This window comes from Ursus arctos, unplaced genomic scaffold, assembly GCF_023065955.2.
Source record: "Ursus arctos isolate Adak ecotype North America unplaced genomic scaffold, UrsArc2.0 scaffold_34, whole genome shotgun sequence".
Lineage (NCBI taxonomy): Eukaryota > Metazoa > Chordata > Mammalia > Carnivora > Ursidae > Ursus > Ursus arctos.
Genome location: NW_026623030.1, coordinates 3,030,180 through 3,054,969, shown reverse-complemented (window position 1 = coordinate 3,054,969; position 24,790 = coordinate 3,030,180). Strand labels below are relative to the sequence as shown.

Sequence of the window (24,790 nt, the reverse complement as noted above, 5' to 3'; positions counted from 1 at the left end):
GTTTAACATCTCTGACCTCTAACTACTTGATGCCAGTAGGTAGCATTCCTCTCCCAGTTGTGACAACCGAAAATGTCTCCAAACACTGCCAACTGTCCTCAGGAACATAAGAAACACTGTTCTAAGGAAATACACACTGAAATGCTTAGGGGTAAAGGGGCACATCTACGATTTACTCTCAGATGATTCAGAGGGGAAGAAATCTACACATTATATAGAGAGAATGATACAAGAAACAGGACAAAGGACAAAGAACTGGTGAGTCTGAATCTGAAGTGAAGGGTATACAGAAGCTCTAGCCAGCAGTTCTCCCAGGTGGTCCAGAGCCCCGGTGGCTCCCCTTTAAGGATCTGAGAGGTGACACTACTTTTGTACTACCAAGGTGCTCTCCTTTTCACTCACCCTCTCACAAGTACACGAGAGATTTTCCCAGAGGATACACAACATGCGACGATACTGTACATGAAATATGACAGTATCTGAAAGATCTGTGTACCTCAGTGAACCAGTATTTTCCAAATGCTAAATACTACAAAACCATGCATCAGTGAGTGTAAGTAGATCAATGGGTTTTAATAAGACTGCACAAAAACTTCAATGGCATGGTTTCAGATTCCACAATGAAACTTCCACTTTGTTCAGTTTCACTTATAATATCAAAAAGGAATAGTCACAAGTAGCTGAAAAGACTACTAACATACTCCCTTTCCCAATTACGTATCTGTGTGAAGACTCTTCTTCACGGACTTAAACCCAAACAACCTACTGGACAGACTGAGTGCAGAACTAGGCAAGAGTCCAGCAATAGTTTATTAGGCCACACAAAATTTGAAAAAGTAAACAATGTCACTCTTCTAACTAAAATGCTTTTGCTGTGGAAATTAAATATACTTTTTTAATGAAAAATACTGATGTTGACAAGCAGCAGCTTTATTACTGTTATTTAGATATTAATATTTCTTAAAAATTTCAGTGTTAATTTCCATACAGTAAATACTGATGGATATAACCCACGTAAACAAATCTTGCTTAGCATCTTTGATGCTTTTTTTTTAAAGATTTATTTATCTTAGACAGCCTGTGAGCGAGTGGGGAGGAGGTGCAGAAGGAAAGGGACAGAGATAGAGTCCCAAGCAGACTCCACGCTGAGGCTGATACAGGGCTTGATCCCATGACCCTGAGGATCATGACCTGAGCCGAAACCAAGAGTCAGACGCTTACCCACTGAGCCACCCAGGAAACCCTAGTCTTTGATACTTTTTTTAAAAGAGTGAAGGAATCCTGGGACTCAAATATTTGAGAACCACTGCCTTATACTTTTCTCGCAAGCTGAAAATTCTATGAAAAAAAAGTTACAAATATACACACAGCACACTAGCCAAAAGGGGGACAATGAGGATAAAAATAAAAAGATGATAACGGACAGCACGTATTTCATGAGTCCATAATAACGTTTTAAAAACAAGGGGCGCCTGGCTGGCTCAGCTGTTAAGCGTCTGCCTTTGGCTCAGGTCATGATCCCAGGGACCCGGGATCAAGCCCTGCATCGGGCTCCCTGTTTGGCAGGAAGCCTGCTTCTCCCTTGGGGCTCAGTCGTTAAGCGTCTGCCTTCGGCTCAGGGCGTGATCCCGGAGTCCTGGGATCGAGCCCCACATCAGGATCCTCCGCTGGGAGCCTGCTTCTTCCTCTCCCACTCCCCCTGCTTGTGTTCCCTCCTTTGCTTGCTGTCTCTCTGTCAAATAAATAAATAAAATCTTAAAATAAATAAATAAATAAATAAATAAATAAATAAATAAATAAATAAAAACAAAGGTGGGAGGGGCGCCTAGGTGGCACAGTCAGTTCAGTGTCCAATTCCTGGTTTCAGTTCAGGTTGGGATCTCAGCGTCGTGAGATCAAGCCCTGCACTCGGCTCCCCACTCAGCGGGGAGTCGGCTTCCTCTCTCCCTCTCCCTCTGCCTGCCCCCCTGCTTGAGCACACATTCTCTCTAAAATGACTAAATCTTAAAAAAAAAAAGGTGGGAGACAGGAAGAGAAAGAAAAAATGGAAAGCTCTTCATAGAAGGATGGCAGTGAATTAATGTAGAAATAATACATTTGGAAAATCACCATTTTGCAATCCCCAATATAATGATAGAGACAAGGGGTCATCAAGGAGTAAACTACCAGGGTAAGACTGCTGGTAAACAGGAGCTCCATATACGCGAGTTCCAAGAATCCATGGGGTTCCTGCCAGAAGAGTGTGACCTAAACCTAATCATAAGGAACCAATCTGTACTCTGCAAAGTATTCAATGTCATGAAGAAGACAGGAAGGGTGGGAGGACTGTTCTAGAGTGAGCACAATGCATGAAACGTGAATGAGATCATAGACTGAAAATAAAACAAACAGCTGCAAAGAACTTTTGGGATAACTGGGATGTCACTAAATGAATGCTGACTGTCTCAGTGTGCTAAGGGTACTATGGCTGTGGGGAAAGAACACCCCTCTGCCTTTAATGAGTATTAATATGGCCCAAAGGGTCTAGGAGTAAAGTCTTAGTTTGTATCGGTGAAGTGTAAGAAGGTTTGACCAAAGGGAAGTGAGAAGAAGGCATCAAGGAAGGCAGAGACAGCCAGGGAAGGAGCAGTAAGATGTTAACAGCTGGTAAACCCAGGGAAGGGGTGTACGGGTGTTCACTGTACTCGCAATTCTTCTATGGGTTTGAAAATGTTCTAAATTAATAAAAAGAAAAAAATGAATTATGGTGCTAGAAGTAACATTCTCAGGCTAGAGGTGCTGTAAATAAAAAAGAATTCACATTCAGATTTATTAGTTAACTCTACAAGCAGAAAGTGCTGGGCAACTTATAGAACACAGAGGCCATCCTTTTTGGTTATTTCCCCCCAGAGGGTGAAGACAGTGGAGTCATCTCAAGTTGGGATGGAGGCTGCAGGGCCATGAAGGCACCAGGATAAAAAGCACACGGTCAGCTCTCCTTTACAACCGGAAGGCACCATGCGCACACGCGCGCGCGCACACACACGCACGCACGCAAATGCTTCTGGTTTGGAAAGGCTGTCACATGGCCAGTCCAAAGAAAGAACCTGCTACTTGGGATTATGTGTAATACAGACTTATGAGAATCAACATGGCATTTTCTTTTTTGAAACATCTGTTACACTACATCCTTCTTTATAAAGGAATTTATTTTAAAGGAATTTGACTTTTATAACTAAACTGAACAAACGTATATCAAGAATAACTAACTGCTTTAAACAAATTCCATTTCCTCACAAAGCAACTTAAGTGTTCATCTCAAGCCTTGCTATTTATAAAGGATGGAGGAAGAGAGTGAAGCCCATGGGCCAACTAATTCCCTTAAAGCTTCTTGGGTCGATTTCTTTTTCCTAGATCTGAGACACAAGGCCCAATGTCTACTTCATGGCTTTTTTTCATGTATCTTAACATCACATTAACAGTAGATGGTGTTGAAGAAGTTCATCAAGACAACAGGACTGCCAGCTGATCCTTGAGCTGGACCCGGGCAACAGGAAGCTCCTCGCCCCCTCCTCTATTCTCGGAATATGTGCTCTGCCCACCGTTCCCACAGCAGGAGCCATTTTCAAGGATGTAGCCTTGAAAGAATAGGTGTTTTTGAGACCATCTGGGCAGTATACGTGACTAAGCCCAGTTAAGGCTTCTATATAAACTTTTAAGGTCTGGAAGATGAGTGCCGAGATTTACTTACCTTGTGGCTGCCCAAGACAAGCCTTGTAATAAGTCCCCTTACGTATTAAGACTGCCACTACCAATCTGGAGTGGTCTGCCTCTTCAGTTTCTCCTTGCCCACCCTGTACTGGGGGTAGTTTGCAAACCAAGAGATGGAATTAAGTTCAAAATCCCCTAATTCTGAGATATTAGATACAGAAGTATGCTGGGTCCACTTACTTTCTCAAATCTGACACTTCATTCATATACTATTTGCAAATGATATATGAAAAATACTGAATCTCAATCTCTACAGCAGCCCTCAATGATTGCCACCTGACTCATAAACCTAACAAAGATGTCATACTTCAATTTTCCTTGCTTTTGAAAGTTTATTCAACATTTCTTATAACCAAGACACATATTGTTAGAAATGTTCGCCTTCCACCTGTATGCATTCTCCACAGCCGCTCTGAGATGCAGAGGTGCATCTGGAAGCAGGACCACCATATAATTTTGAAAGAATCCATAGCAGTTCCTATTTTTTCCATACCTACATTTTCTTCAAACTATAGTGTAATTTTGCTGGAGAGACAGTCTTCATTATCAGATAAATCCGACCTTTATACAACAGCCTGGTCCACCTTCAGAAAAAATGCGCACTACGGGATACCCTCCAACAAACCCAGTCTGCACTCAGCAGTAGCAGCAGCAGGAGTCAAAGCTGCCACAGGCAGGACTTCAGGAAAGCTGACCACGGGCTAGAACACGGACCATTTATTGTAACAGCGACGAGACAGGCATGCCCCAGCTCTACAACACACCACTACTCCAGCGGAGGTAGAGAAGCCAAAACCCGGGGCCCAGCAGGTCGATGCTGAAACTGGAGATGAAGACAGCAGCTTGGTTCTGGCCAGAAAGGTCAAGCCTCAACCTAGGTGAACACAGGCTTACTACAACACACAACCAAAGTTCTTTCGTTTCTTGGTTTTCTTTCTATGCAAACTCCTGACCCTTACCTTGGAATTCAACATAATTTCCGGAGCCCTGTACCAACGTGTGGCTACATACTCCGTCAGGAACCCTGTGTGATCATGGTCCGGATCTGCAACACGGGCCAAGCCAAAGTCACAGATCTAAGAGAGAAAAAAATGGCACAATTTAGAGACTCTAATGAAATTAATATCAAAACATCATAAAAATAAAAAAGATAATAGCAATAATGATGATGATAAGCAGTTGCTGCCATTACTACGTGGCAAAACTTCGCTGGAAATTCTATGTACTCATTTTTATATAATCCTCACAACAACCTCTAAGGCAGTGATGACCATCCAACACGCTGGAGATGAGGAACAGGCTGGAGGAGTCTGTTAAAAGGCATCCTCATCTTTCATTATCTGCTTATCCCACAGAAATCTTGCTTAGGTCACTTGACAAAAACTGTACTGGGTAAAAATAAAGTCACCAGAAACTGCCCAGGGTCCTTTCTCGGGCTACTCCTGCTGGCCCTCTGAGGATCAACATTGCTAGATCAGCTGCACTTGCCTTGTTTCTCAGACTTTACTTCCTGCCATTCTTCCATCTGTTCCACAAATGCAGGTACCTCCAAAGATTCTTCCTACTTCCTTCTCTCCCATGTAGTCAAATCCACTCCCAAAGCCTTACAAGAGGTTTCATATACTGAAGATGAATTTTTTTGAAAATTTTATTTATTTAAAAGAGAGAGAGAACACACACAAGGAGGGAGAATAGCAGAGGAAGAGGGAAAAGCAGGCTCTCCGCTGAGCAGAGAGCCCAATGCAGGGCTCGATCCCAGGACTCTGGGATCATGACCCAAGCTGAAGGCAGGCAATCAACTGACTGAGCCACTCAGGCGCCCAGAAAATGATATTTACTTTTTTTTAAGGTAAATATCCAGCTCCAATACTTTGGTGCTACTCCAGACTCCAACACATATAAAATTTAACTATAATATACAGTTGACTCTTGAAGAACATGGGTTTAAAACTATGCAAATCTGCTAATACATGGATTTTTTTTCAATAAATATATTGGAAAAATTTTTTTGAGATTTGCAACAATCTGAAAAAACTCGCAGATGAACTATGTAGCCTAGAAACACCAAAAAATTAAGTTAGGTATTATTGCAGGAATACAGTGTATAATATATATGACATACAAAATATGTTAATTGATTTGATGTTCTTGGTTAAAGCTCCTGGTCAATAGAAGGCTATTAAACTTGGGGGGAGTCAAAGTTATACGCAGATTTTTGATTGTGTGTGTGGGAGGGGGCAGGTGTTGGTGTCCCATATCCCTCTGTTGTTCAAGGGTCAACTGTACTTAGACTCATACAATTGGAGGATATTTTAATTCCTTTGCATTGGGGAACTAACCTGAGGAAGGGAGAGACATGTTCATAAAGCCAGGCCAGAGTATAGGACAAGGCAGCCTGGAAAACAGACTGTTTTGTAGCCTTACTGCTTTAATTCAGTTAAGAAATGCTAAGAGCCTGAGCTCAGGCCATAAAAATGGAGACAAGGAGGAAAGGACATGCTGAAGAGATATTCACAGGACTTAAATGGACATCAATCTTTGCTTAAATATCCCAGAACTGGGTGTCTCAACTCAACTTCAGAAAGCTCCCATCCACCTCATAAATGTCTTCCTCTAGCCTCGGACACCGGCATCACCATACAGTGCCTCTAATCCCACAGGTCCTGCAACAGATTTCAACTATACCATTCAGAAGGAGTTACGTATCTGTGGCTGCACAATTCACATCAACCTACTGCATCTTCAAAAGAAGCAAATGTCACATCTGCTTTGGCAGTTACTCTACCAGAGGCCATTTTCTATGTGTATTGAGTCGCCTGGTGAGGAAATCCTGGGTCCTGCTCCATAGCTCTGACGCTAACTCTGGCCACTGTACTCTCATAACTTTGGTCTACGTTAACTTCCACCATAAGCACGACCATCACCTTTCAAAGCTGGTTTGCTTGCCAAAGCCATTACACTCCCAATAGTTACGGGCCTGTCAGAGGACCTGGTTGATGTATGGCCATAAGCTTTTATGCAGGATCACAGTACGTTCTAACTTTGGCCTGGCTGATCCTGAGGCTTTCAATGTACCTGGCACCCTGTTTGTTTCTTCCAAGCCTTTTCTACCAATTTCAGTAACACCGCCTGCAGGAAGGCCTCCTAGTAATCATGTCCAGGAGGCTCACTAGCAACATGGTCCTCTTTGGCATGATTTCCAACTCAGAGAAGCAACTACTGACGATTTCTTCTTATATCTGGAGGCGAGTCCTCTAAACCATTCCGAGCCATCACCTGCCACGTTGCCCTACCACCAATTCATTTTAATTCTGTGGCTTGAACTCTTCAATATATCTGTGACCCACAGTTTCTCATTTTTTCACTTCATCTGATTCAAAGTCAACCAAAGCTCACCATTCAGTCTGCCTTCAGTTGTATAAATGGACACCTAAAAGCCACATTTTGAATTGTACAGAGAAGAAATACTGCATCTTGTCAGCAGAGCAAAACCAGCACAAAGCCCACACCATGGCCACAGATTCTTCATCGCCCCCATGCCTAGTATCACACAGACTGGATGGGTCCAGACTTGATACACAGCTTTTTATCGGCTAGTTGAATAAAAAAATAAGTTCCAGATAGGTTTAGAAAGCCAGAATATAAGAAATTCACGTATGAGGGAGGCCATGTATTGAAGCTGATGTTTCCACGCTCCTCATTAGTGTGGGCAAAGAAATGGAGGCTGTGTTTTAGAGGGCTTGATTAGATTCCTAAATATCTACAGAGACAGGGGATAAGTAGAATAACTTTAAACAGTCATGGCAGATTTATTTTCTAAAAAGGGACACACAGGGGCGCTTGGGTGGTGCAGTCGTTAGGCGTCTGCCTTCGGCTCAGGGCGTGATCCGGGCGTTCTGGGATCGAGCCCCACATCAGGATCCTCCGCTGGGAGCCTGCTTCTTCCTCTCCCACTCCCCCTGCTTGTGTTCCCTCTCTCGCTGGGTGTCTCTATCTCTGTCAAATAAATAAATAAAATCTTTAAAAAAATAAATAAATAAAATAAAAAGGGACACACCATTATAATCCCATCCTCCATGCTCTTCTTATATGGTCTCTGAACTTGTATCAAGAGGGTAGGCTCTATCTTCCCTCCTCTTGAATTTGGGCAAACCTTTATAACAGCTTGAACCAAGAGAACATAGCAGAAGTGATACTATGTGACTTTAGAGGCTATTCATAAAATACAACATGACTTGCACCTGGCTCTCTGTCTGCTGGGCTACCTGGAACCCTCTGCCCATCTCAAGAGGAAACCCAGGACACGTGGGCTACATGTGGGTGTTCCAGGTGACAGCCAGTATCAACTGCCAGGTCCATGACAGGATTCCAGCCCCTACCTTCGCATTTTCTAGCTGAGATCCAGACGTGAGAGCAGAAACCAGCCATCACTGCTACCCCTTGACTAAATTCCTGATTCTTAGAAGCTATGAGCTAACACATGATTATTGTTGTTTCAGATTACTACATTTTCAGGAGATTTGTTACAGAGCAAGAAACAGCTACTACAGTGGTAGTGGACATAGTGCTTGTGGTAGGACAGGCACTCTCTGAGCAGGCCCCACTGAAGTGATACTGAACCACTGAAAAGATGTCAACCACGGAAAGACCTGGGGAAAGCCAGAGAAATGCCCTAAAGAATCTAGCTGGGCAAATGTGAGGGGCAGAGGTGGCAACTAGACCAGAAACCTCCTAAAACGGCTCTTGAATTGACTGCTTCCACATCTCAACTGCCATGGCCCTGAGATTCAGTTTAGTTTGTCTGGAATTAGGAAGTCTAGATTGGCTACCCGCCCGCAAGCTAATTCATCCTCTAAATTCCTGCCTAAATGTTGTTTCTAAAATATAAGTCACCCTTCTGGCTCAAAAATCTTGAACCAATCCCCTCTGCCTACTGAATGAAACCCAAATTCTTCTTCTTCTTTTTTTTTTTTAAAAGATTTTATTTACTTGTTTGAGAGAGAGAGAGAGCACACGGGTAGGGGAGGGGCAGAAGGAGAGGGAGAAGCAGGCTCCCCGATACAGGGCTCGATCCCAGGACCCTGGGATCATGACATGAGCCAAAGGCAGACGCTTAACCAACTGAGCCACCCAGGCGCCCTGAAACCCAAATTATTTAAGTGTAACCTTCAAGACCATTCACATGCTGCCACCGAACTACCTTCCCGATCTCCTCTCCCCCACCATCTTCTATGACCACATCTGCTCCTATTGACTCCACACTACACCCGCTTTTTTAAATAAAGATTTTATTTATTTATTTATTTATTTATTTATTTATTTATTTGACAGAGAGGCAGCGAGAGAGGGAACACAAGCAGGGGAAGTGGGAGGGGGAGAAGCAGGCTTCCCGCCGAGCAGGGAGCCCGATGCGGGGCTCGATCCCCGAACGCTTAGATCATGACCTGAGCTGAAGGCAGATGCTTAATGGCTGAGCCACCCAGGCGCCCTACACCTGTTTTTATGACCTAACTATGCAACAACCTTTCCATTGAGCACCCTATCCATGCCATTCCCTTACCCTAAACCCAACTTGAAAGGCACCCCTTCTGAGAAGTTTCCCAGAAATCAACAACACCCCCACCCAAGAACTGATTGCTCAGTTTTCTAAACTCCTCTAATACTTTGTTAGACACATATTAAAGTACATCCCACAATCCATGATAGTTAACTGTGCTTATGCCCATCTTCCCAGCTAAAAGAGAAACAAGTTCCCCCAAAAAGGCAACACTTGACTGACTTGTTATTCCTAATTGTCATATACATGGTGGACACCTGACGTTTGGTCAATAACTTAACTTATTTTACATGTTTATAGGAAGCACAACAACTGGGGTGGATTAATTGGCACAGACTCTAACGGTGATCATTTTTCACAATATCTGAATTGCTGATAATCTTTTAAAAAATAAAAATCAGGGTACAGAGTTACCAGGGTTAAAATCTTATGTTAAACAATGTTAGTAAAATTACACCAAAGTGGCAATATTGAGGAAGAAGGAAAAAATTAAAAACTGGAATTCCTAGTATTCCTTCACTAGGAAGGACAACATAACCTATCATGCTGAATGCTGCAATACAGCTATTTCCTTAAGATTAAAACTAAATGTGCAGTTGCTCTTCCTCATCCTCTCCCTGCAGGAAATCCGGTCCAAAAGCCCTTCAGGGGGGTTCATATGACATAAGGATCTCCGTGGGGTTAGGAGAACCGTAGCGGCTCACTGGAGTGTGAGGTAAGAGGGCTCCAGATCAGGGCGTAGTCTAGGTGTGAGGTGAAGAGGGAATTCATGTGGGGAGGCAGCAGCAGCCCACCTAGAGTCTGAGAGTCTGAGCAAAGTGAGCAGAGGATCCATGGATTATACTGTACAAACCAATTATTTCACTGGAAGTTGCAAAATGGTGATTTTTCTAGTTTTATTATTTGTTCTGCATGAACTAGCTGGCATTCTTTTTGAAGAGCCATTGTTCATCAACTGGAGCTGTTTATACTGATGCACAAATCCTACTGGAAAGACATCCCTTTCCTTCAGTGACCGATTTTCAGAACAGCGAGTTGGTCTAAGGGTGACCTTGTTTTATTATTTGTATCCCTCATGCCTAGTACAGGATATAGAACCAGAAGGTTCTCAAAAGTTACTGGTTACAATTTAAAAAAAGAGGGAGATGTGGGGTTTAGACCTCTAAAAGATTTCACAACCCTATTCACGGTCATCAATGAAAAGCTCATATGATTTAAAAAAGACAAAAATAATAATACCACAACACTGAAGGCTAGCCAAATTTATATGGTAATGACTAAAAACTATGAAGTCTACAAAATAAGAAAGTATATTCATTATAATTCCATACAAAGGAAGGTATGGTCAAGTAGCATATGGTACAAGAAACATAAAAGGACCTCCAGCACTCCTACCTGGCTGCTTTTTAGGCTATGTAAACTCAGAATTTTATTAAACAAAGGAAACCCCAAAGACAGATTTCACTTCCTATCTTCCAGAGTCCTCCCTCCCAGGCATAACCAGAACAAAAAACTCTGTGATCCTAGCACCCTGGGACTCCAATTGGGATTTCTGTGGGCTCTGTCTAGCAAACATCAAGGACACAGACTGCTAGAGACCTCATTCCCCTGGTAGTTCCACTAGAAATATGCTAGCAGAATCTCCAAATAGGATCTCTAACCCTTGTGTTTCTGTGGCCCTGAGCAATAAAATGGGAGTCTACAAGAGAGGCTCTCAGAAAGGTTCTAAGAAGTCAACATCTACTTGTCTCAGGACTTCAGAAAACAAGTGCAAAGCATGTTTATGGAAGTGAGAAAGAAATCTTAACTGCAGTTGACCTTGACTAGAATGAAAGTCAAAAGTTAACAGTCTAAAAGACATTAATAACAACTGATACCCCAGGGCTCAAGAGTAAGAAATACTTTAGTAAGAGAAGCCAATGGAAAAAGGATGAAATGACATGACTTCATGTGAACTTGAAACTTGAAAAAACCCTAAATAATAAGAGGCAAGATCACAGGTTACAGACTTCCTTGGTACAGGCATCATGGTCACCCCAAGGTACTGAGGATGTGATGGATATACAGTGATTTCAGAGCGCAAGCAGAAAAGACCCTTTTCCCCACTGCTGCTCTCTCAACCCTCACAGATGCACCTAAACTGCCACCGTACCAAGACCTACCTTTGGGAAATGCTCACCATGACAAATCAGGGATGATATACCATACTCATCTTTACAATGAGATTCTCTCCTGAATATTCATGCTCACGTGAATGAAGCCACACCCCATATCTACACTTCAAAATGTGGGTGAATTATACTGCTGTAAATATCTAAATTATCCTATTGTGTTTCTGAGTCTCTGTGTTATGCTGGGTTTTGAAAACAATACTTGGATTGTGCAGATGGCCAACAACACAGATCTATCAATGTGGGTGTAAATTTTGGTGAGTATGAATAAAATGGCCCTAGGTAAAGACAAGCCCACAAATAGAGAACAGACAACAAAGTAATCTGGTTCTGTTTGTTTTCTTCTTAAGGATGAGCATTTTCAAACAAAAGTTAAGAGTCAACTTTTCCCATACTGAAAATACTGATTGAGAATGTCTCTCCAAAAACAAAAGCAATCTGTCATAACAGAGTTGTGGTAAGAAATAGAAAGAAAAAAGAAAAGAACTAGGAGACATAAAAATATTGTAATTTTTCAAGAAAATCACTAAGAGCCAACAAAGTGTGGCCATTCCTACAAGCAGCTTCATTCCTTTTGTGCCCACCTGGCTTTTAGTTGCAGATCCATGGGAAGGGATCTGGTTACACCCCATGTAAGACATAAATCTAACTTTGTAGGATCCCAAGAGATGACAGAGTCCAACCCAACTGTATCTAATGTAGGAAGCTACCCTCTTTCACATCTCAAAGAATGTTAGTCATCCTGTTTTAAACACTCAATGATAGTGAATAAGCTGACCGACCGACCACCTGGTAACAGAACCCACTGCCTTTTTTTTAGATAGTTCCAGAAGGTTCTCCGGGATCTACTTCCAACCAACAGCTCCAGCTTAGCATTAATGACTTCCTATTACTCATCCAAAGCTGCAGCCACACAAAACAGGCCTCAGTGTTTTACGCACTAATCCCTTAACTTCTTACTTTCCTTTCTGCTGTTCCTTTTGCCTACTAAGATACTCTTTGCCTAACACAGCCACTCCCTTACTGAAAGCCTGCCCATCTTTAGAGGACCAGCATGGACACCACCTGCTTCCTGATGCCTCTCAAAGCCCCAGCCAGAACTAACCCACCTCTCTCCTTTGCATCTGTACACTTTTCTTTTCAGTACCTCAGTTGCAGCAGATATTATTATAATAATCATCTATCGTTTATCAGAATTCTGACCTATCAGTTTTCAGACTGCAGGAGCAGACACTCCTCCCTCTCCCTTGCCAGGTATTCTTTAAGGGCTTCTCACAGGAATGTCTGTTAAACTGAAGTCCAAGAAATGATTACTGCTATACATTTAAATGCACTTTTTACATAGCTTTGAGATATAATTCACATACCATATAATTCACCCACTTAAGGTATACAGTTCAATGGTTTTTGGTACTGTACTCACAGGGTACACAACTGTTACCACCATCTAATTTTAGAGTATTTCTGTAACCACAGGAAGAGTTCGTGTATTCATTAGCAGTCTCCCCATTCCTCCCCAATCCCACCTGCCTAGGAGTTTATTTTATTTTATCCACTTTCTGTGCTACCGATTTATCTATTCTGGACATTTCATGTAAGTAGAGCACACATTACGTAGTCTTTTATGACTGGCTTCTTTCACTTATAATAATTTTCTAAGGTTCATCCACATTGTAGCATCTATCAGTATTCCATTCCTTTTTATTTCATTGTATGGATCTACCACATTTTATTTATTCATCATCAAAGGACATTCAAGCTGTTTCCATTTTTGGACTATTATGCTACTTTAGATTATTTGTATGCTAGTTTTTGTGTGGACACATTTTCATTTTACTTAGGTATACACCTAGGAGTGAAATCCTCCTCACCAACATTTATCATCTGACTTTTTGATTATAGCCACCCTAGTATGTATAAATTGGTATCTCATTATGGTTTTGACTTGCATTTCCCTACTGATTTACGATACCAAGCATCTTTCCATGTACTTGTTGCCTATTTGCATAACTTCTTTAGAAAAATGTCCATTCAGATCCTTTGCCGAATGTTAAACTGGGCTATTTATCGTTTATTGTTGAGTTACAAGAGTTTTTCAAATATTCTAGATATAAAAGTCTCTTATCAGATACATGATTTACAAATATTTTCTCTCATTCTGTGGATTATCTTTCACTTTCTTGATGGTTTACTCTGTAACACAGTTTCCTAATCTAGATAAAATCAATTTTTTTCCCCTTTTGTTGCTTGTGCTTTTTTTGGTGTCACGTCTAACAAGATCTGCCTAACGCAAGACTGCAAAGACTCACTCCGATGTTCTCCAAGCCTATTCTAGTTTAGCTCTTAGATTTAGGTCTTTAGGGGCACCTGGGTGGCTCAGTGGGTTAAGCAGCGTCCTGGGATTGGCTGCTACTGGCTCCACACTCAGCAGGAAGTCTGCCCCTCCCCTGGCTCGTGAATGCTGGCTCTCTCAAATTAAAATCTTTTTTTAAAAAAGCTTTTATTTATATATTTTACAGAGAGAGAGAAAGCAAGCACAAGAGAGCACAAACAAGGGGAGTGGCAGACGGAGAGGGAGAAGCAGGCTCCCCACTGAGCAGGGAGCCTGATCATGGCGGGCTCTATTCCAGGACCTGGGATCATGACCTGAGCTGAAGACAGATGCTTAACCGACTGAACCACCCAGGCACCCCTCAAATTAAAATCTTAAAAAAAAAAAAAAATTTTTTTTTAGGTCTTTGATCTGTTTTGTGTTAATTTTTGTACATGGTATGAGCATATATCGAGCTGTCCCAGCACTTCAATCATTTGTTGAAAAGAATGATCTTGGCACTCTCAACCAAAAATCAGTTACCATAAACATACAGGTTTATTTATTAACTCCCAATTTTATTTCATTGATCTATATGCCCCACTCTTATGCCAATATCAGTGTCTTGATTACTATAGTTTTGTAGTAAGTTTTGAAATCAAGAAAGTGTAATAAGCCCTCCAATTTTGTTTTTTCATAAGATGATTTTGGCTATTTTGGGTCCTCTATTCATTTCAGGACCAACCTGTCCATATCTGCAAAAAAGCCACCTAGAGCCTTGTCAGGGAACACACTGACTCTGGAGATCAATTTAGGGGAGCTCTGCCTTCTAAACAGTATTAAGTCTTGCAATCCACAGACATTGGATATCTTTCCATTTATCTAGGTCTTCTTGGATTCACATGCATTTTTATCAGACTGAATCCACATCCCTTCATATCTAATACATCCTGAGATTTCCCTCCTTGTTTAGCTCTGCTACTATTAAAATAGAAATATATGCATTCAAATGCTACCCATTTTTAAGAGAACTCTGAGGACTGTAAGGATCTAGGGTTTCCCCATTTATTGGGAATGCCTTAGGTACTAGTCATTAAAGGTTAAGTTTTTTGCTGTTTTCTGAGTGTTCTTTGTATAAAATTTATTGAAAAAAAAAGGTTACCAGTGAAATGGATTTTTTTACTTACACATAATGCACATGATCCTTTTATTTTTATTTTTTTAAAGATTTTATTTATTTATTCGACAGAGATAGAGACAGCCAGCGAGAGAGGGAACACAAGCAGGGGGAGTGGGAGAGGAAGAAGCAGGCTCATAGCAGAGGAGCCTGATGTGGGGCTCGATCCCATAACGTCGGGATCACGCCCTGAGCCGAAGGCAGACGCTTAACCGCTGTGCCACCCAGGCGCCCCACATGATCCTTTTATATACGTAAGCGTAGATATACACATATATGTAAGAAAATACCAAGAACTTTGGAAGAAAATATACCAATATATTATAGTGGTTACCTCTGGAGAGAAAGGAACAATCAAATGGAGAAGAAGAGAACTAGCACTTTTTACTTGCATGGGGGTGGCCATAAAAATGTTTTCATGTATTTCTGGTGTGATTGGTTTTTTTTAAAGATTTATTTGTTTATTAGACAGAGAAAGACAGCCAGTGAGAGAGGGAACACAAGCAGGGGGAGGGGGAGAGCAAGAAGCAGGCTCCTAGTGGAGGAGCCTGATGTGGGGCTCAATCCCGGAATGCCAGGATCACGCCCTGAGCCGAAGGCAGACGCGAAGGCAGACGCTTAACAACTGCGCCACCCAGGCACCCCTCTGGTGTGATTTTAAATATGAATAACAGTATAAATATGCCCCAGTGAAAGAGTTTTTTTCAACATATATCACCCTAAGAGTAAATAACGAGGCTGACCTTGAGATCGCAGGTGGTGTTGAGCAGCAGGTTGGAAGGTTTGAGGTCACGGTGCAGTACATTAGCTGAATGGATATATTTTAACCCTCTGAGGATCTGGTAAAGAAAATAGCAGATATGGTCGTTGCTGAGGTGTTGCGTCTTCAAGAGCTTGTATAGATCTGTTTCCATGAGGTCCTGTACTATATACCTATTTAGACAGGTTAAGGTAATACAGCAAGTATCTGGTTACACTTAGCAAAGCACAATGAAATAAAAATGAACCCTCTCCCCAAACGGTCCATTGATATATCACAAGGCCTACAAGGAAAATGAGGAACTGATGATGAAAACCTGGTATACCTCTATGGAAGGACTCTAAAATAGTTAACCCCTTCTTAGGTCCTGTGAAACAACAGGCATTAATATCTGCCTGATGTGACAAATAATAGGCCTAGACTCAGATGAGACAGGCTGTTATGGAAATACTGGCTAATCTTTAAGTCTCAACCTCCTAGTCCATCATCAACAAACCCTCTCCAAGGATTACTGAAAAGGGCTTTGAGAAGGTGGTAACCAGCAGGCATCATACATTCTCCTCCTCTTTTTGGCCCAGCAACACCTTGTAATGTCACTGTTCTTTTACCTCCCTTCTTGTCCCCTCCCCCTTTATCAACCATAAAACCTTTGGAAATACAGACCTAGAACACATCGCTATGAAATTCAGCCTTCAATATGCTTGTCTCTCCAACTGAGGTTAAGATCCTAAATAAATGAGAGTACTGGGAAGTCATGCTACGGGGCTCATGCTGGTTCTGCTCCTCTTGCTTTCTTGCCTATCCATGTATCTAAGCCACCTAGAGTTTTATCTGTAGCGGATTTCTTTCTTACAGAAATTAAATTCTAAAACTCTTTAGCTTTAACTTCACCAGATATTATTTCATCAGCAGTGTTTTTGCATTTCTCTTATTCATTTCTGGGTAAATATTATTGTATGTCCCCTACAGATTCATGCTAGATGAGACACAGTATGCGATTCAGAGGAAACAGAATCTGGAAACTTGTCATCTTGAAAGAGACTTGATTTTCCTAGTAAAAGGTAAAGGAGGACAACAGGTGGTAGCAGCAGGAGGCATCTCACCTAAAATAACACTACAACTTGATAACAGAGCTGTTTAAAAATGGAAAGGGAAGCCTAGAGACAGTGAGCTGCCCATCCCTAGAGGGGCAGAATGCAAACTGGGAAAACTGGCAGGAATGCTATACTAGCCCCAATAGTAACTTTTTCCTGACAGACCTTCTTCAGTATACTTAATGCTTCTATCTTTCAAATGCAGTCTTTAACCAGGCAGCATCCTCTGGGCGTGCTTAGTCCAGATTTCTAAATGTTGCTCATAGTTAATAACATAACTTCAGAGCTGAGTCAGCTTTAAAGATCATGAAGGCTAGGCTAGTATCTTAACTCTAAAGATGAGCAAACAGACCTAGAGGTGGACACTGTCTAAGATCAGGATAGTCTGGATTTGCCCTGATATCCAGGGCACCTTCTTTCTTAGTCTACTGTTCATTCCTTCTCTTTTTACCATAACAAACCATACCTTGAATGGAAAAAACATGACTGGAAATGGTATTAAGAGTTTCGATAACTACACTTAAACAAAATCTTTACCGAAACACAGAAAATATTGGATTTGCTAAAAGACACTAAAAACAGTTACTGACAACTGATAAATAAATCAAAGAAAAAAATTATACAAGTCTTCTAGGAAATAGCAAGCAGATTACAATTTCCCCTTTAATGTGCTTTATATACTTTTTCTTTACTCTGATAAATCCAGGTATTTCAAGTTACATTTCCTCAACGAGGTGACCAATCAGTGGAGTCAGCTGTCTGAAAAGGATACACATCTTTCATTTGCTCGATGGTTGGTGCTCGAATAATATCATTGATTCCAATGATGTTCTCATGTCTGAAGCGCAGTAAGATTTTTATCTCCCTCAGGGTTCTCTGGCAGTAGGTCTGGTGCTCAAAAGGACTGATTTTCTTGATAGCTACTCGAACTTTGTTGACATTATCATAAGCAGAGCTAAAAAAAGGGGGGGGAGGGGAGAGATGACATTTAAAATAGTTTCAGAACATCTTGGCGGAAAGAATAAAAATCGTTACAGTATTATATGTCTACCACTCTGGGTAAGTACTTGTTTCATACACATGAAGGCAGCATGTATGTTATCCACAAAAAAGCCTCAAGCTAGGAAGGATGCACCTGGCACAACATAGCACATACTGAATGTCAAACTCAGAGGGCCCAGCCCTGGAACATGGTTTTATGCCACACATGCATGCACAGAACATCTTCCCACTGTTTTTAACAGCAACTGCATTTTGGTGAGAGTAATCTTTTCTGTCTCCAAACAACTTCCTATTGTTGTATCAGATTCCTCTGACTCAGCAGAAACATTCAAATGACCATCAACCACATCTTTATTCCTAACAAAAATGGACCCAAGAGGATGCCTTGATTGCTTGCATCTACTTTGTCTTACTTGCAAAATGACATGACTCTTCTTTTTTTAACTGTTTCAAGTAATCAATTTAAGTAGGCTCATACAGTTCCAGGAATGACCTTCATATAAATGATAAGCAAATTATTCTTGGTGAAGAAAAATAATGGTTCTATGTATATTAAAGTGGTTTTTAACCATAAAACACAAAAGCCATAAGGAAAAAAAAAATCACATTTTAAGACAGTATTGGTAAATACTACATGATTTTGAAATTTATTATAACACGTTAAAAAAAACTTTGCCCTCCAAAGCTCTTCATATACATAATTACATTTTGTCTTCACAATATCTTTAAAAGTAGGCGATAGCGATGTTTTTATGTACACTGTCGAGGTAAGATTCCCTTAAAGAGGATAATTCATTTACCCAAAGGATTAATCTCTCTAGGCCTTCTTCTTCCAAAGTACCTTAGGCTTACATCCTTTTCTCAGGACATTCTCTATCTGGGTACATGCTGCATTGATAGGTTGCCACCAATGGATGGGCCCCATCACTCAACTGAAGTGCTGCTCAAATTGTGGTCCCCAGATCCCTGCATCAGGATCACCTGACATTCTTTTTAAAAATGCTAGTTTTGGGGCACCTGGGTGGCTCAGATGGTTAAGCATCTGACTCTTCATTTTGGCTCAGGTCATGATCTCAAGGTTGTGAAACTAAGCCTCACAGCAATGGGCTCTGTGCTCAGGAGGGAGTCCGCTTGAGTCTCTCCCCCCCCCCCCGCCCCGCACGCCCCTCCCCCACTCACCCATAGTCTCTCTCTCTCAATAAATAAATCTTAAAAAAAAAAAAAAAAAAAAAAAGCTCGTTTCTGTGCCTCATCCTAGGCCTTCCTTTTTGAAAAAAAAAGGAATTCTTAATTCCAGTATAATTAACGTACAGTTATGTTAATTTCAGGTGTACAAGAGAGTGATTCAACAATTGTATACAGTACTCAGTGCTCACCATGATAAGTGCCCCTTCATCCATTTCATCCATCCCCCAGCCACCTCAGAGTGGTGGGGGGTGGGGTAAAAAGGAAGAGTCTATTTTTTTGTCTTTTTTCTTTGTTCATTTCTTTTGTTTCTTAAATTCCACATATGAATGAAATCATACAGTATTTGTCTTCTCTGACTTATTTTACTTAGCGTAATACCCTCTAGATCCATCCATGTTGCTGCAAATGGCAAGATTTTATTCTTTTTTAATGGCTACTCAAGTAATATTCCATTGTATATATATACATTTTCACCCACTTATTATCGATGGACACTTTGGTTGCTTCCATATGTTGGCTATTATAAATACTACTACAATAAAAACAGGGGTGCACGTGTCTTCGAATTAGTGTTTTCGTATTCTTTAGGTAAATACTCAGTAGTGGAATTACTGGATCATATGGTAATTCTATTTTTAATTTTTTGAGGAACCTCCATATTGCTTTCCAGAGTGGCTCTTTCTTTTTTTTCCCCAAGGTATTTAACCAAAATATTTGGGTAATCTTATAACAAAACCTATAAAGTATTCTTCAAAAAAGAGTTCCTGGGGCACCTGGCTGGCTTAGCAGAGCATGTGACTCTTGATCTCAGGGTCATGAGTTTGAGCCCCATGCTGGGTGTAGATATTACTAAAAAAATAAATAAACTTAAAAAAAAAAAAAGTTCCATAGCTGTTACAAAGAGCCTAGTTCTTTCCAAGTTGACCTCAGGGTCTGACTTAACAGAATTTCGAGCAGAAGCAGTAATAACTATGCCTTCAATTTGTGATGGATTTATTTATTTATTTTAGAGTGAGTGAGCACGCCCTGGGAGAGGCAGAGGAAGAGAATCTTGAAGTAGACTCCCTACTGAGTGCGGAGCCCCACACAGGGCTTGATTCCATGACCCTAAGGATCATGACCTGAACCAAAACCAAGAGCTGGATGCTCAACTGACTGAGCCACCCAGGTGCCCCACCGTGATGCATTTTAATCTTGAATGTTCCTATTCTCTTTATGATCAATATTCTATTTAATCTTTTCTATAAGAGCTTTCCATTTTAATAAGTATCAATACCTGGTCCACGCAATGAAATAACACTGACAGGCAATAAAACATTGCTTGTTTCCTCAAGTGCTAGAAATAGAAAACAGTAAAATAAGTTTTTTCTCAAGTTTGTGCTTCTATATGGTATTTGTCAGTCTGCTTATTCTGAGAATTACTGATGCATTTATCTGACTCCATCACAAAACTATGGTGTAGGCCTAGGCACCTTGTTTTACTCAATTTCAATTCTCCCACACTCCTGTTAATATATTGCACTTAGGTGCCCCCAATACTTTGAAATGGAATATATTTCCTTAAATAAAAGAATCACTACTCAAATCTTATTCTGCTTTGGTTTGCTGCATGAGGGCCTAAACCAAAGATTTTCAGTTAGGCAGGCAGAGGGATATGTCATTCAAACAACCTAATTCAATATTGATAATAAATTATTTTTAAAAATTAAAACTCTTTTTGGGTAAATTAAAATCATAGAGCATGAGTCCACCAAAAGAGAAAACAGGTTAAAATACTGGATTAAGCTCAATATTATAAATTTGCTTTATTGAAGCAGGGTAGTCAAACATGGCCATAAATTTGCTTCTGAGCACAAGACTGTTGGGGCGAGGGGGCTTATGGTCAATGCGTCCCTCCGACTGTATCAACACAAAGTGATGAAATAACAAACTGACCCCTTTTAAGTGAGAAGCCACGAGATCCTCCTCATTCGTTCCCACTTGAAAAGAAGGTAGGACCCTGTCCATGGAGTTGGGTCATTTTCCTATCTGTTTTCCAGCTCCTTTTGTTTTATATAATCTGCCGTAGAACTGATCACAAATAGTTTACACTCTTACGTAACATTATTTGCTCAATTCTCCTTGGATTCCTCGATTTTGTTTTCTGTATTTTATTTTGCTATACCTGATACCATGGGCTTTTTGGTTGTTAGCTTTTGCTTTAAAATCCCTTTGGGGGGCGCCTGGGTGGCACAGCGGTTAAGCGTCTACCTTCAGCTCAGGGCGTGATCCCGGCGTTGTGGGATCGAGCCCCACATCAGGCTCCTCCGCTGGGAGCCTGCTTCTTCCTCTCCCACTCCCCCTGCTTGTGTTCCCTCTCTCGCTGGCTGTCTCTATCTCTGTCAAATAAATAATTAAAATCTTTAAAATAAAATAAAATCCCTTTGGCATTACCAACTCTTTTTTCTTCTTTACTCTAAGAATTTAATCTTTGCTCATCTCCATTTCCCCCACAATTAGTACCATGCTACAACTTTTGCTTGAAATGTGTCTCTGTAAACAACTGACGGATACAGTTTAGGATTTTAATCCAGTATGTGATTATAGTTTTTGGATGAGTTAATTTTAGATATTCATATTTTTCTTTGAACTGATAAACTTGCTCTTTTCAAAAACAAAAATTTAAATAAGTTGTTCAATGGTAAGGAAAAAAAAAATCTTGGGGTGCCTGGGTGGCTTAGTCAGTTAAGTGTCTACCTTCCATTCAGGTCATAATCTCGAGGTCCTGGGATTGAGCCCCACATTGGACTCCTGCAGGGAGTCTGCTTCTCTCTCTCCCTTTGCCCCTCCCCCTGCTTGTGCTCACTTGCTCTAAAAAAAAAAAAAAAAAAAAAAAAAATCTTAAAAAAAAAAGGAAAATCTTCCTAACTCATCTCTATAAGGCAAATAATCTTTAACAATAAATAAAAACTGATGATGATGAGAAAGAACTAAAACCAAAACTAAAGACAGAGGCATCTGGTGGCTCAGTCGGTTAAGCATCTGACTCTTGATTTCGGCTCAGGTTATGATCTTAGGGTTGTGAGATCAAGCCCCATGTCAGGCTCTGCTCCCAGCACAGTCTGCTTGTCCCTCTCCGACTCTGCTGCTCCCCCTGCTTATGCTCTCTCTCTCTCTCAAATGAATAAATGAATAAAATCTTAAAAAACAAAACAAAACAAAAAACAAAGACCAGTCTCTTTTATAAGCACAAGCTTGAAAATCAACAAAAAATGAGTAAATATAATTTGATAACACATTAAAATTCCATTATGTCCAAGTAATATTTAATCTTAGGAATCTAAGAACAGTTCAATTAAAAAGAACATTAAAAATGAGACGTCATGTCAAATAGACATTTCTCCAAACAAGATACACAAATGACCAACAAGCATATAAAGTTATTAAACATCACTCATTATTAGGGAAATTGAAATAAAAACTGCAGCAAGATATTATCTCATGCCCATCATGATTGCCAATATAAAAAAATAAAAATAAAAATTAAGTGTTGGAGAGGGTATGGAGAAACTGGAACCCCTGTGCACTGTTGGGAATATAAAATGCCGCTATGGAAAACAGTATGGAAGTTTCTAAAAAAAAAATACAGAATTACCGTATGACCCAGCAATGCCAACTCTGGGTATATATCCAAAAGAATCAAAATAGGATCCTGAAGAGATATTGGCCCATCCATGTTCACTACAGCATTATTCACAATAGCCAAGTGGAAGCAACACAAATGTCCATGGATGGGTAAATGGATTTTAAAAAATGTGATATATACATACACTGGAATATAATTCAGCCTTAAAAAAAGGAAATTCTACCACATGCTACAATGTGGATGAACCCTGAGGACATTAACTGAAATAAGCCAGCCACAAAGTACTGTGTATGATTCCACTTATATGTAGTACGTAAGTTGTCAAATTCATAAAAAATCAGAATGTAGAATAGTGGTTACCAAAGGCTTGGGGGAAGGAGGAAATGAGATGGTGTGCAAGGCTACAGAGTTTCAGTTTCGCAAGATGAAAAAGTTCTATAGATCTGTTGCACAATAATGTGAATATACTTAACTGAACTGAACTGTATACTTAAAAATAGTTAAAATGTTAAGTTTTACATTGTGGTTTTTACTACACTTACATTTTTTTATTTTAAAAGGGGTGCAACCACTATGGAAAACAGTATGAAGATTCCTCAAAAAATTAAAGAAATAGAACTACCATACGATCCAGCAATTCCACTCCAGGAATCTACATAAAGAAAATAAAAACACTAACTCAGAAAGATATGTGCACCCACCGTTCACTGCAGCATTATTTACAATAGTGAAGATATGGAAACAACCTAAGTGTCTGCTGATGAATGGAAAAAGATGATATAGGATGTGTGTATGTGTATACATATATTTCACTTTTAAGTGGAATCGAAACAATAAAATACAACAAAACAAAACTCAGACTCATAGATATTGAGTGGTGGTTGCCAGAGGGGAAGGGGTTGGGGGCAGGGTGAAACGGGTGAAGGGAATCAAGAGATACAAACTTTCAGTTTTAAAATAAATATGTCACGGGGATGTGATGTACAACACGGATAATACAGTCAATAGTATTGTATTAACTTTGCATGGTAACATGGTAACTACATCTACTGTGGTAATCAGCAATGTATACAAATGCTGAATCACTATGATGTACACATGAAACAGATAACTGTTGGGCACCTGGGTGGCTTAGTTGGTTAAGCATCTGACTTTGGCTCAGGTCATGATCTCAGGGTTCTGGAATTGATCCTCGAGTCCGGCTCCCCGCTCAGCAGGGAGTCGGCTTGTCCCTCTCCCTCTCCTTCTCCTTCTGCCTGTCCCTCCTGCGCTCGCTCTCAAATAAATTAAAAAAAAAAAAAGAATACTGTCAATTATAGTTCAATTAAAAATTTCTTAAAGGGTCCCTGGGTGGCTCAAACGTCTGACTCTTGATCTCAGCTTAGGTCTTGATCTCAGGGTCGTGAGTTCAAGCCCTGCATTGGGCTTCACACTGGGCATGGAGCCTACTTAAAAATAAAAAAAATTTAAAAATTAGAAAAAAAAATTTAAGGAAAAAAGAGACATATTAACAAGGAAAAAATTAAACATTTCAAGAGATGTCAAAAAAGAATGATAGTGGTTTAGGAACCTACCTATGTGATAAAATTGTAAAGAAAATAAACAAACAGAAATGAGTGTACATAAAATTAGTGACATATGAATGAGCTCTATAGATTGTATCAATGCCAATCTCTCAGTGATGGTACTGTGTTGTAATATAATGTATACTGTAATGTATGACTGTAACGCAAGATGTTACCAGTGAGGGAAACTGGGATCTCTCTGTATTATTCCTTACAACTGCATGTGATTCTACAATTTCTCAAAATAAAAAGTTTAATTTAAAAAAGCATCCATCAACAGGGGAGTGGTTATCCATACAGTGAAATACTCTGCAGCTGAGAAAAGGAATGACATAGAAAGATCTTCCAGATCTGTTAGTGGAAAAAAAAAGCAAGGTCTAACTGTGGATAACATGCTATCTTTTCCTAGTAAATAATAAGAAATATATATTAACATTTGCTTGTGTTTGCACAAAGGAAGTCTGGAAGGATACACAAGGAAGTAAAGGAATGGTGGTGCAGGGACAGAATGCCAGGCTGGAGTGGGACAGATAGGAGTGCAAAACCCTTCACTGTGTACCTCCTGATTGAAGAGCCATGTGAGCCTCTTC

The 24,790-nt window shown here is 40.4% G+C and overlaps 1 protein-coding gene across 1 annotated transcript in view; it reads right to left on the bottom strand.

Annotated features, from left to right (window-relative positions):
• MAPK1 (mitogen-activated protein kinase 1) overlaps positions 1-24,790 on the bottom strand; it is a 104,653-nt gene that overhangs the window by 24,561 nt on the left and 55,302 nt on the right. Inside the window, exons 2-4 of the mRNA XM_026487825.4 lie at positions 17,593-17,775; positions 15,710-15,899; positions 4,710-4,826 (exon numbers count right to left, since the gene is read on the bottom strand). Coding sequence (XP_026343610.1) covers positions 4,710-4,826; positions 15,710-15,899; positions 17,593-17,775 — 490 coding nt within the window. The remainder of the gene's footprint in view (positions 1-4,709; positions 4,827-15,709; positions 15,900-17,592; positions 17,776-24,790) is intronic.